General features: G+C 47.3%; 1 protein-coding gene across 4 annotated transcripts in view; it reads left to right on the forward strand.

Moving 5' to 3' along the window:
• Positions 1–14,188, forward strand: part of LOC144828970 (kinesin-like protein KIF17) — a 1,092,500-nt gene that overhangs the window by 554,987 nt on the left and 523,325 nt on the right. For all 4 annotated transcript variants that reach the window (XR_013610565.1, XM_078687639.1, XM_078687641.1 and 1 more), the window contains exon 6: positions 12,565–12,659. Coding sequence is in view for 3 of the 4 variants with exons in the window: in XM_078687639.1 (XP_078543765.1) it covers positions 12,565–12,659 (95 nt within the window). In the remaining variant the exon portion in view is untranslated. The remainder of the gene's footprint in view (positions 1–12,564; positions 12,660–14,188) is intronic.

The following is a 14,188-nucleotide window of genomic DNA, read 5'->3' on the forward strand; positions in this document are numbered from 1 at the left end:
GGGGAGGCCTGGACAATAGGTTTCCTGCCTTGGGAGGTGCTAGCACATCCCCAGACAGGCTTTTAGTGTACTGGGGTAGGGAGGGCTGCAAAATGAGACCCTGCCTGGGGCACACAAGGTGCTCAATGCATAGCCCGGTTCAAACCAGTTGCTGGGGTACTCCAGCCCCAGCTCTGGCGCGAAACTGGACAAAGAGAAAGGGGTGTAGCCGCCCCCTTCTCATGGTCCATCCATAGGAGGGACCTAGCAGGTAATCCAGCCCCTTAGTTTGGTATAAAGTTAGGAGCTGTGTCTAGAGACATCAGATTACCCTGGAAAGAAACTACGACACAAAACTCTTGGACTTCGACATTCTATGCTGACTAGAAGACTGAAGAAGATCTCCCTTGTGGTCAAGGAGTGACCACCCTGTTCAAACAGGCACCACCAGTAACTTGTCGGTTTGCTTTGTCGACGCTCCCGATGGAACCCGGTGACTCAGCTACTCAGGACTGGAGTTCCAGACTTCTTGGACTCCGACCCACATCCACAGCAAAGCTGTGACCCATGGCGGACACGAGAGACGTGGGACCAGACTCCCTGGACATCCTGCAAATTGCTAACTGCATCGACTCCTGAGGTAACTCGCAGTTGTGCATTGGGGCACGAGAAGCCCCAGACCCGAGCAACATCTGCACCAGAGCTCAGCCCTCCACACTCCACGAGTGCCGCGTGGGGCCCGCTTCTGCATTTCAGCTCGATGCGTCTTCCCGGTTGCTAACCCGTTGGCTAGTGAGCCCCCTGAAGACGATCCTTTTAATTTTCAACGCTTGCCTGGTTGCTCTGGGCTTGCTCCAGCTTCCTTCCACAAGAGAAGCTCCTCAGACCTTGCTGGTCTGAACTGAAGTGAATCTTCACATCCTGTGTGGGTTGCGGTTACCAAGGCTTGTTGGGTCCAATCCGGACAACGACACCGCAGTCAACTAGAGCCTTCGCGGGACAGCTTGATTCCAGCTCCTGGTCATTGTCGACGCCTCCTGGTCCTCGTGGCTACAGAGACAAGCTTCACCTCTTCACCAGTTTGCATCGCGACATCACCTGGTTCCATCCTGGTCACTGGCTAGTGACCCAGACTCTGTCCCCTCTGCTTTCAGGTTCTTCAGCTCCTTGATCCACCCTTGGATCCACCTGGACACTCTTCCTTCGGCCACCTGCAGCACTTCTTTTACAGGTCTCCATTGAAAGCATCAACGAAACCCGACACGAAAAGACACCTATGCACCCGGCTTCCCAGGGTGCGGTAACTCAAGTACTCCGGTGCTCCCGTGGCTATTAACTATCCAAGTGTCCTAGTTTAAAGGGGTTACATCGTAGTCCACCCGGAAGTGTCCCTAATCAGTATCTTTGTGACTTCTTCGTTCTCTATTGCAAGTCAATGGTAGATTGCGTCTGTGTTCCCACACAGCACGCGTCTCTCGTGGGCCTCCTACTTCCAAACCTTTGGTCCTGTAGTGTAGCCCCAGCGATTCCCTAGGCCTATTCACCTTTCCTGAAGTGGTCCTTATACCACTTACTTAGTATATGGTTCGTGAGGCCCCTAGGGCAGAATTGTATTTGTGCAACTTATATTATGCTTAAAGAGTAACTTGTAACGTATCTCGAACCCTGACCTCCTAAAGAGTGCAGAGGGGTTGTGTTAGTAATAAATACATATATATTTGATATATACCTTGTGTGGTGTCCTTTGATTTTGTATTCAAGGGATTATATATGGTAAAACAGCTGGCTTCACATGCTCTCTGAAGTTTTAGCCTAAGACTGCTTTGTCCATGCTACCACTAGGATAGCTGGTCTATAAGGATGACTTTACAACCATCACCATAAGGGTCGTTTGGACTGGTGCAAGGTGCCCACTAGAATAGTGGACATCATATACCAGGCCAACTTCTCACAACAGAGATAGAGACCGAGACATGGATAGAGAGTTGGAGAGGGAGACAAAGGGAGGGAGACAGGGACAGACAGAGACAGGGACAGACAGAGACAGACAGAGACGGGCAGAGACAGAAGCAGAGACAGACAGGCAGAGATAGAGAGGCAGAGAGACAGAGAGGAGGAGACAGAGACAGAGGGAGATGGATAGAGACAGAGAGGGAGACAGAGAGGGAGGGAGGCAGAGGGAGACAAAGGGAGACAGATGGAGACAGACTGAGGGATACAGACGGAGGGAGACTGACGGAGGGAGCCAAATGGAGGGAGCCAGATGGAGAGGGAGGGAGGGAGACAGAGGGAGAGAGAAAGAGAGATGGAGAGGGAGGGGGACGGAGAGGGAGGGAAAGAGGGAGACGGAAAGAGACAGAGAGAAAGGGAGACTGAGGGAGACAGAGAGGGAGGGAGACAGAGAGGGAGGGAGACAGAGAGGGAGGGAGACAGAGAGGGAGGGAGACGGAGGGGGAGGGAGACAGAGGGGGAGGGAGACCGAGGGGTAGGGAGACAGAGAGGGAGGGAGACTGACAGAGGGAGACAGAAGGAGAGGGAGGGATGGAGACAGAGGGAGGGAGACAGAGGGAGAGAGAGGGAGGGAGACAGACAGAGTGAGTGAGACAGAGGGAGACAGACTGAGTGAGTGAGTGAGTTAGTGATGTGTATGCCAGGTCTGGTGGCTTAGTAGACGAAGGCGTCCGTTGCAGGGGCCTGTGTTCAACCTCATGGTCAGGTTTTTTTCTCTCTAGCCCCGCCCCCTATCCCACTGACCCCGCCCCCACCAGTGCGGCTCTCGGCCACAAACCACACTGTCAATTTGGCCCCCGAGAGAAAGTTTGTGAGTACCCATGCTTTAGACACACATTGAACATCAATGTCCATAATAAAAGAATATTGCAACCAAGAGCTATCCCAAGACCTCTTCTTCTGTTGTGGCAGTTTTCGTGAGTTAGCATCATGGAAGTTTGTAATACTGACTCTGGTGAAAGCCGCAATGCCCAGACTAAAAGAACAGCACAAACCTCCTCCACTGAATCTGAAGTTTCTAAAAAGGTGATCTGATTCTTCCATTGTGTCTTCAGTCAGATGTAGACTTGCTTGAAGTCCAGAAACATAGTCTCTGCCAGATCGTGGAAGCAAGAAAATGGATAGTGCAGGGAGAAAAATGTGTGGCTTGACCACCATTGCACTAAAAAACTCAAGTGTAACATCACTTCTCAGGCATAACCGCTGTGAAATGTTTCATTGCCTAACATGCTTGAAATGATCTGCCAGACCATCGTGGGGAGGACTTTGAGGGGATGGTAAGAGAAGATTGCAGCAGTTGATGTGGTGGAGCTTGCAGCATTAAGAAACTTCCACGGAGTCACCCTTAGAAGATCCAAATGGAAGTCTCAGTTCAAAATACTAACTCTATCTTTTTCTATCTCTTCTTGAAGGGGTGGTATTTATTTTTAACTCCCTAATGCAAGTCTAACAGGCTGCACTTTTCCTCATTGGTATTGCTGGTCAGTTTAGAGTTTTTCATTGGTGCTGCAGTGTAATCTGAGAAAAGGTTCTTTTCTCATGTTTTTAAAATTCAGAAAAGTTTACGGATCTTGGCTTCCAGTAAGTGAGTTGCAACCTAGTAACATGTTTGATACTTTTCTGTTGATTTATGAGAATGCTACAGATATATAACGTTGAAGGAGTATTCTGGGGTCCCTGGACACAGTGGGGAGTTATTCTAACATGTAATACTTTAATGAATATTTCTACTATTGAGAACCAGGACTGCAAGTCAGTAACCATTTCCTTCTGAAGATGGCTGAATACTCTGTGGAAAAGAAATACTTGATCAGGATTACCCTACCAGTAACTGTCTCCCTTGAGCACACTTCTATGATGGCTTTTCTGACAATGACCATCTTGTTAACAAGATGTGACCACCACATCAATAATTCAGATCTCTCTAGCTGAAGGCCGGCTTTTTGTCAAGTATATGCACAATGATGATGCTGAACCTGACATGATCCTCCGCAAGACCAGGCTTATGGAAATAATGACTACCAGACTGGATTTTCTCATCTTCCCAATTTCCAGGATGAAGATGTCCAACTCTGGAACTACAACAAGCCAAGGTACAAGGAGCGCTATAACCCTTACTGGGAAGAGAGCCAATATATAAAAAAACACGTTCAAGTGAGCCTGTTCAGATACTACTGCCCAAGATTCTGGATTGCTGTACAAGCTTTCTGGTCTCACTGGGGCGTGGCTATACGCCAATGGAGTAGGATGCGGATTGCGTAGCTCCCGACTGGCGATCCCCCATCAACTACCACCCTAAATGTCCAAGTCCCGCAAACCGAGACCATGAATACTAATCATCCATGGGTATATACGGCGAGCCCCCAAATTGGGTCACAGGGCAGTGCAGAGCAGAAAGACGAGCGGATCACGCTGAGACACACAAGATGACGGACAACTGGAGAGCATACAAGAAGTCCCTGCTACAGTGAGCCCCGCGGGCGAGGTGACAGGCGTCCTCTGAACTACAAAGACGAATAAACAGTACTAACCTGCAGTAGTGCTGGCCGATCCGGGACACTGGTGATTGCAAGAGACCCAGTCTGAGTTGGGAGGAGAGGCGACAGTGGCGTGAGCCCAGAACAGTACAGTGAAGTCCCGCCCCCTACCAGCGGATACCTGCTGTACTGCCAGACGTTGCAGTGAGGCTGAGGGCCCTAGCGGTGAAACAAGAGGCATAGGGAAGCGGAGGCAACCCCGTCCGATCAGGGTGAATAGCACCTTCTGGAGACCCCAGAAGGAATCACAGGCTGTGGAGGCAGCACCAACACCACAAGGAGCCTGGGCGGGGTGGATGCCATTTAGACGGCCCTTAGGTGAGGCGAAAGGGCGGCATCAAGGCCTGGACTGAGGGCAAAGAGTAGCCAATCCCGGAGCTGGAGGCCTACTATAAAGGGGGGCGATTGATGAGGTGGCGAATGCAAAGAAGGCCCCACTCGTCGGCCTAAGGAGGTCTAGAGGTAGCAGCCTGACACGACCCAAAGGGATCCCCCTGGTCTGAAGGTGAGAGGCGGCCCATCGAGCAACAACACAGGGGACCTGGAGAAGATCGGAGTCCCGATTTATCAACAGGCAATGACCCTCTGAAAAACTGAGTTCAGCAGTACGCATCTGGAGGCCACACGTACCCTCAGCTGAATACCCGTTCATTGCCCTGAATTTCAAACGATACTAGTGGGACACGAAATATATCGTCCTGCGTGACATCCCATATAGGGTTCACGACATAGCACGCACCCCAGCTGAGGACAGAAGTCCCGAAGGCTTTTAGGCCACCACTAAATACAATAGTGAGAAGGAGACAATGGAGTTAGATGTGAGAGGTGGACTTCACCCCGGGCAACCTCTCTCTGGCGAGTGGCAACATTAAGTGGCGTTTTAGGGGAAGCTGCCCAGTAGGCATTTGGAGAACCATCCAAAAGCGAGGGCAAGAGGGCCCTGGGCCAGTGTGGCTATCTATACAGAGGGAAAATACTTAGGATACAGAGCTGCTTCATCAGGAAGAACCTAGGAATGACCTAGTCTCTGTGACATTATGCAGGCGATAACAGCATCCTGAGAAGCACTCGAGGCTAAGATGGACAGTATGGGTACAGAGTTCGATCTCCTGAAAGATGACTGCAGACAGTTGGCTGAAAGAGACACCTCCACTGAGCGAACGCTGTTGGATATACTGCCGGAACTGGCCCAGGTACAGAAAACGGTATCACTCATTAAGGGTAAAGTGAAGACACTAGAAATGCAGGCAGAGGACAGTGAAAACAGAACCCACAGGAACCATATACGAATTCTTGGTGTCCCTAAATTAGCGGAAGGAACCAATATGTGATCCTATATAGAAGATTGGATCCGCAAAGAAGTAGCCCCAGAGGGCCTCTCCCTGTTCTGTGCCCTGGAGAGGGCACAAACGGTCCCTGCCTGCCAAGCCCCCTCCCCCCGACCAGGGGCACCTCCACGCCCAATAAGAGTAAAATTCCTCCACTACAGAGATCGCGACCATATTCTGGCACAAGCTCGGGCACGAGGAGACCTCCAAATAAATAATAGCTGAGTGGTGATATTCCCGGATTTCACCAGTGAAGTACAGAGACAACGTGCAACCTTCCTGGAGGTGAAGAGCCGTCTCCGACAGATGAATGTTCCCTATGCAATGATATTCCCGGCGTGCTTGTGGGTAGTCACTCCTACTGGAAGACAATTCTTCCTGACCCCACAAGATGCATGGAATGGGATCGAATCGAGATCAGATGCCGGCTCGGAGGGAGAATCCAGGTGCCTATGCCTCACCGACAAAAGTCAAGATCCACAAAGGAAGGAGCACCTACAATAGCAGAAACCTAAAGCAAGCGAGGAAATGTGCTCAGGGCGGAAACTGAAATTAGTAACGCACAACTTTGAGGCTGCCAGGGACACTAGCTCTGCAGAAGACACCGACATTGAACTGCCTAAGATCAGCCTGGGAACGGTGGACGAGATTATTTAGGGACAGTTAAAAACGATGGGAAAGTACATCCACTAGTGATCAGAGCTTGATGCCTCCTAATGGGTATTACCCCCTTGTAACTAATAAAAACTTAGACTTGAAGTTTGTGTTCATTGTGATAGGGGGGACCCGGAGTGGGGAGCTCTGTGCCGAGACTGTGATTCTAGCCCACCCTGATTGTAGATCTGCGGGTTCTTCTGCAAATAGACACCCGTTGGGGTCTGGTTTGGGTGGGGTTTGTTCTTATGCCATTCCTGGGGTGTTAAAGTTGGTATTTTTGTTGATTGTTGGGGTTTACAAAAGGGTAGTGGCGTGTATGGCAGGCCAGGTGGGGTATAAAAACAGGGAAGGCAAGAGAAGTTAGATTAACAGTAACCCCTATTGGGAAGGGGAAACACTCTAGAAGCAACATATGGCACCCCCGGTAGCATATAACGTCCTCACCTGGAATGTCAGAGGCAAGGTATATGCCCATTTAGCCAGAAGGGTAGTACAGATTGCCATTCTGCAGGAGACATACCTCAAGGCTAAGGAGGGGGTCTCTCTCCAGCGTTGATGGCGGTGGCAGGCATATTACACAGACTACTCTGCATCTGCTAGAGGGGTATTAGTGTGGATTAAACCAGGAGTGTCCTTTCAAAGCACCGGGTAGCTATGTGATCCTGAGGGAAGGTATGTAGTGGTGTACGGCATGCTAGACGGATGTGAAATCACCATAAGGATCTATATGGCCCCAACATGAACCAAGTTCTATTTTTGATGGCCCTCTCCAGAGCATTGGCACCACACCTAGTAGGGTCAGAAATAATGGGAGGCGATTATAAATGTGTAGCAGATGTGGAACTAGACCGTTCCCACCCACCAGTGAAAGACACACCAATAGTTAGATCGGCAAAGGCCCTCAAAGAATAGCAGGTCCAGTGGGGCATAGTTGATTCCTGGCGGGTACACCACCCAGGGGAGAGAGACTATTCATTTTTCTAGCACTTACACAACTTGCATGTACGCCTAGACACCATACTCTGTACTTCACACATACATGAGCTAGTTGTAACCAGCTCCCCTCAACTACACGAGAGGCCCTGGTGGTGCTTCTCCTAAAAGCAGGCAAATCTTCTGTTGATAAAACAGCCTATAGACCACTGCCAATGCTCCCCTTGACTATAAGGCCCTGAGCAAGATTCTCTCCAAGAGTCTTTTCCCACATATGAGGACCCTCATACACCGGGACCAGGCGGGATTTATCACTAGGCGCAAAACAGCAATTAAAATTCCGAGAGTATTAAGAGCACTGGAGGTGAGTACCTATGATGAAGAGGAAGCGGTCATCTTTGCAGTGGATATCGAAAGGGCTTTTGATAGCCTGGAATGGCCCTATCTTTACTGCGTAACGGGGAGGTTTGGCCTAGGTCAGGGGTTTGTGGCATGAACTAAATTACTTTACACCGGATCACTGGCTCGGGTAAGGACCGGGAGAATGATCCCAGACAGCTATCAAGTGACATGGGGTACTAGATGAGGATGCCCCCTATCGGCACTCCTCGTCGCTTTGACCATAGAGCCCCTAGCCTGTCATGGAAGGTCTGGGAACCCATATAGAGGCCTAGCGATATTAGGCAAGCAACATCATATAACATTAGATGCCGCTGACCTTTTGCTTTTCCTCCGGAATGCAAGGGAAGATCTTGTAGGAGCTAGGGAGCTCCTCATGCATCTTGGGAGGGTCTCAGGCCTCTGAGTCAACTTGAGAAAGTCCTGCCATTTTTTGACTACTGCTGGTAGAGATAGACTGGATACCGCGCAGTATGTAATATGGGAGCCTATGTGCCTATCTTACTTAGGGGCAAGAATCTATCACAACACCTCGGATAACCTAGAGGGTAACATAGGAAATGCCATTTGGGGGTTAAAAGCAAATATTGAATTCTGGGCCTCCTTGCCCCTATCTTTGATGGGAAGGATAGCCCTCCTAAAAATTATGGCACTGCCAAGATTGTTGTATTTCTTTGTAGTCCTATCGATATGGATTCCGGTGAGTAGCTTTTGAGACCTCAAGACATTAATCATAGGGTTTGCCTGGGGGCTGGCACTAACCATACTATGGAGACCCACATCCGGGTTACTATCCGGCAGCCAGCTTCAGTGGCTTACATAATGTATGGCTGGTCAGATCAAAAGGGCAGAGCACTGGGGCTGCCATATACCTGACCTTCAACTGTTGTCCCAAGTGGTGTTGTGACTTGCTGTCCTGAGAACAGATACTAGCCCTGATTTCCAAGTGCATTTTAAGTGCTGGATCCGAAGCTTACAGAAATCGAAAACTAAGAGGCCTTATGTCCCAGATATCCAACTAGATGGCTTACTGAACTCCCGCAAGGAGGTGAATGGCATGGACTGAGGGAGTGGGTGGTGGCTGGAGCGAGCACAGTAGGGGCCCTGTATGAGGACGGATCACTACTGCCATTTGGAGACTTTAGAGGGAGGTATGATCTCCTGAGGGGACATTTCTCTTGCATAGAGCACTAACAGCAGCAATTCAGAAACACTGGAATATGGGGTGGACCGAACCGTCGCTATCAGTAGGGTGCCAATACATTGTGTTATCCTCGAGAACATAAAAGCAGTTACTTGCCTGTACCGTCCACTCCGAGATGAAGGGCTGATCCCACTGGTTAACCTGCGGACACGCTGGGAGGAAGATCTGGGGAAACCCAAAGAGGGGAAAGTATGGGAGGGATTGTTGAGCTGCATTCCTAAGGTTTCTAGAAATGCGCGCTTCAGCCCGATCAACTTTTAGAGGCTACATAGGGCATACCTTAAAACGGAATGGATACACCGATACTTTGTGACAACAGAAGCTAAATGCCTTTGCTGCACAGTCTGGTGCAGAGTTCCTTCACATGTTTTGGAGTTGGCCGAACCTGGGGGATTTTTGGAAAAGGGTCACAGATACACTGACTCGGGTGCTAGACAGGGAGGTTCACTGCACGCCAAAACATTGCCTCCTCCACAGGTTCCCGCACACTCCCAAGACTAAAGGCACAACCGATTTCCAAGACTTGGCACTTCTTCTGGCTAAGAGAGAGATAGCCCAGAACTGGAGAATGCAAAGGGTGCTTAGTGCCGAAGGTTGGAAAAGGGAGGTACTGCGCTGGTCGGATTATGAGTCATCGGTTAGACTTAGGAACGTCAGGCGAGGTCAGGGTTCACTAGAGGCGGCCAGAGCATGGGGAACTCTGGTGGTGGATCTAAAACATGTGAATGGCCCTCCTACTGAAGATCCTGTGAGAACTCCAAAAGTTATCGTTGTGGGCCTTGGGAAGAATTTCTGGGTTGAGAGGGAACAGCTCTCTGACACACATAGAAACGTGAGTACTGAATTTATAAGAGGAATCTATTGTTACCCTCTGGTTGATCTGGGAGGGGGGAAAACCGGATCTCCATCTTCCAACTGGTTGCAGGTCCAGCCATGGCACGCCCAGGGGTGGGGAGAGAGGGTAGGAGGGGATGTTGGTGAACATTGTAGGCGGAACTGTAACTGACAACTGAGGGCTGTAGTCCCACACCAAGTCGTGTTGTATGGCTTAATATTATTATCACTTTGCCTGTTTCTTATTATGTATTGGAGGGGCCCAGAACCCGTAGTCTGCAGCAACAGAAGGTCATAAACAAGAACAATATTCTTTGAACTGTTGACACTGAGTGTATAGAAGTATTAAAAGTTTCTATCCATTTAGATGCTTGTAACAAAACAAACATTTTGTTTAAAAAAAAAAAAAAACCTTTCCGGTCTCACATCAGCCTCGTCCAGTACAGCACTCTCCACCAACTGCCTAGCTGCCCACCCTGGCACTGACACATGTAGTGCAATAAATAATTTTGTATTCTATTCGATTTTCTAATTGTAGGTAAGCACATTCCCATGCCATGTGTTTTACAAATTCATAATCAGTGTCATATTTACGAAAGCAATAGTACAAAATACATGTATAATTATTCAGCAGCCACGCGACCTTCCACTCAAACTAAAAACTCAAAAACTATATCCGCACTCAAACCAATACCAGTCGAACTACATTCATTCTATCATAGTCTAGCAACAAAACATTAAAAACAAGAGAATCAATTGAACCAGACAAAGTCCTCAGGCATAGAGTGTAATGACATATGATTCTCTTAATACAATCCATTAGGTTTCTTTTTAAAGAGACAATTTTAGGCATCAAAGGCATATTAGTTAATCCCTTTATGATAATGTATTCTTCAGATTCGCTTTCAAGTTGTGATGGCGCCCACACGCGTTTCGGTCAGGGTTGGATTGGGATTAAAAATCGGCCCGGGCACGCTAAAAAATAGTCGTCCCAGTGGCGTAGCTAGGCCTTAGGTCGCACGTGGCAGCCACTGCATCTGCTGCCCGCGGCCTAATCGAAGAGCGGGGGAGATGCCGGCGCTTCATGCGGCCGCACGTAGGAGCGGGGGCTCAGGGGGCTTAATGCCAATTCTTACTGCCGCAAGTAAGAGAGGGGGAAGGGGGGACGGCCCCTGCCCCAAAACCCATGCTGCCTGGGGCTGTCCGCCCCCTCTTAGTTACGCCACTAAGTGGCCCTCATTTGCATATTGCCTTTCTGCAAAATACTGCTGGTGAAACAGATCTGAAAACAAGTGAGGCCACTTCTGCTCAGGCCCCCTGCCCCGCTCAGTATGCATACATTAATGGGCCGGCCCAGGAGAGAAAGGGAGTGACACCTCTGCCCATTGATAAAAGCGAGGTAATGGACGCCCATCTATCTCCAGAAAGGCACTCAGGCACCCACTGGGCTGCTGGCAGCATCCTGACAACACAGACATCGCCCAAATCGGCCCCAGGCTGCCCAAAAAAGCAGCCAACAGCTGGAACTCGGATACCGCCCCCTCGGCCATTGCCCGAGTGTCCGCCTTACCAATCTGACCCTGGTTTCGGTGCAGGACCAAATGGCGGGAACACCTTCAGGGCGCTGAAAACAGACCAATCAGATGCCAAGAAAGGTGGGAAGACGGGCACTGTCCAATCAACAGAACAATTTCTGCAAATATGAAAGGCTCAATTTAAAAAACAAACAAAAATAAACTTGCATTTATAGAGAAACATGCACTGCGCCCACCACCACCCAGGAGGAACAACACCCATTGCGACACCATTGTGAGAGTTCGAGTCCTGGTCAAGGGCTCTCAACCCATCTACTGTAAGGTTCTACACACAAACATACCAATTAATGTAGACACACCCCTGTGCTGTGACCAGGAGGACAGAAAGAAGACACCAATCCTCAATCCTAACACCACTTACAGTACATAGCATGTCCGTGTCCAATCAAGTGCTAAAGTAAAAGGTAAAGATGGATTAACGCCTCTAATACATTCCAACCATAGGGTACTCTAAGCGTAGGAATGAAAATATATACAACAATTCTATGCATACGACTGTAATGAAGATTCCCCCTGGGGAAACAGGGATTACAGGTATTTAACTGTTTCTGCTTGCTCACCTTGATGGTTCATGACATAGTAATGCACCAAAGTGTATACTGTTTGAGGCTCATTGATCATTAGTGGTACACAAGGTAACTAATAATTCAAAAGAGCCTGAGTTGCAAATAATTTCCTTCTTTTCATATGATCATTGCTTTTACGATGCAAAGTCTCTCAAGACTGCTCATCATTCTGATTGGAAACTGATTTAAATGCACATACTACCTTACTATTGCTATAGAGGTTGCCTCAAAAGCTTTCACTGTTGCTGCAGAATTTGATGTACCATTACTTAGCTTCTGCTAGAAAATATTGTTCATCGAAGAGTGATCTATTACTTAAATGAATAGACAAATGATAGAACTCATAAATGTGCATCATGCCAATGTTCAACAAATATCTGAAAACATAGGCGGCACTAGAAGTGAATGGTTGACCTAAGGCCTTAATTACTGGAACTGCTCCCTGACTGATTAATACGTTGTAGATGATTTGTTATGTTATTGTATATGTCGCATAGTTTGAAAATATCTTTTCTGTCTAAGCTGTGGTGTGTGACAGAAGAGCCACAGCTGCTGTAGCTGAGGTGAAGGTGGATCAATCTCCAGACCTTGAGTTCGAAAAGCAGTTGATCCGACAGGTAGGTTTTAAATACTACTGTTTTTAACTTTAGTTCTTTCAGTGATTAATACTGTAGGTTTAATATACTCCACTGAAGGTATGTTCTAAAACATATTTAAGTACGAAGAAGGGCCTGATATTGTGTTCTGTCAAAAAACTATCAGAGAAACAGTGTATGATTTTTACTGCCCTCATGATTTGTAATATGTGCCTGTTCGTATTCTACTAAACTTTTATGAGACAGTTCAGGAATGCTAAATCATTGCAATTGTAAGTCTACCTCCTTGCTACATACCTCAGACACACATGAATAAGTGCTTTTTTGCTCTCACACCTATGTACACTTGGAAGTCTCCCAGTTTATAGGTGTGTCCTAGAGACAACTTTAGCTGACTTGCTAGCCTCGTGTCTTAATAAAAAATCTCAAAAACCATACATACATAAATACATACAAACAGGGGCTTACAGTAAGCCCTCTTCATTCATTAGTTCGTTCAGCTGTCATTCACATTTTGATTCTCCCATCATAGCATACAGAATGGGGAAGGGGGTCAGCCGACTTCATTCATAGGCTGTTTTGCACAGACTGCTTTTATCCTGTTCATCTGAGGGAAGCCGCCTGAAAACGAGCGCACTCCAGTACAATAATGGCTCGAAACAATGCTGAGCACTCACTGACTGTAGAATCTGATAATTATTTTATTATCATGCAACTATCGAAAAGAAATTGACAAACATGTTCTGGCCTCCTGGCCTTTGTCAATATCAGTAGTCAGTAAACCCAAGTGAAACATCACCTTTTAACAAAAATAGATTTAATTGGGCAGATAGGTCAAAGTAAACATCGACGAGGGCCTAGAATATGTGTTCCATCCTGTCCGTGTTGCTTGTAGTGGCCATTTTGTAACGTGCAAAAAAAATGTGTAACATATCAGAGATTTATCATTCTTACATATCCTACACATTGGGGTCATGATCTATTAATTCAAATCCATTAATGAAAATCAAAAACATTAATTACATGTAAAATCTAAGCAATACTAAATGTACATGTAAATAGATTCATTCATTTTATGATTGATCGCTGTGATCCAATCCTATTCATAAAAAATAGCACCTTGAATAGGCTTACTAATGCTTAAAACAACCAATAATTACATTAATATGAATAAATGTATGTATTGTGCAGAATCTATATATATGCAAATGTACACTCCCAAGCATGATAATGCTATTCTCATCGCCATCACAGTGATGCCACAGATGCATCTAATTCATTCAACATATTTTCGAAAGGGTAACCCACCATAACCAGCATATAGAATTTCTAAAATGGTTTAGAAAATTAAATTAGCTGGAAAAACAACTGTTTGCATCTATGACCCCCTCATGTTGAACTATTATACAAGTAATGTTATCTAATGCACATTGTGCAGCCTACAACTGGATACTTGTCATAGCCAACATGTCATAGTTCTATGTTAATCCACAGTTCTATCTCACTATGTAGGTACTTCTGTCCAAATGCTGGTACCTCAATATTCTGTT

Source organism: Lissotriton helveticus, chromosome 4_1 (genome assembly GCF_964261635.1).
Source record: "Lissotriton helveticus chromosome 4_1, aLisHel1.1, whole genome shotgun sequence".
Taxonomy (NCBI): domain Eukaryota; kingdom Metazoa; phylum Chordata; class Amphibia; order Caudata; family Salamandridae; genus Lissotriton; species Lissotriton helveticus.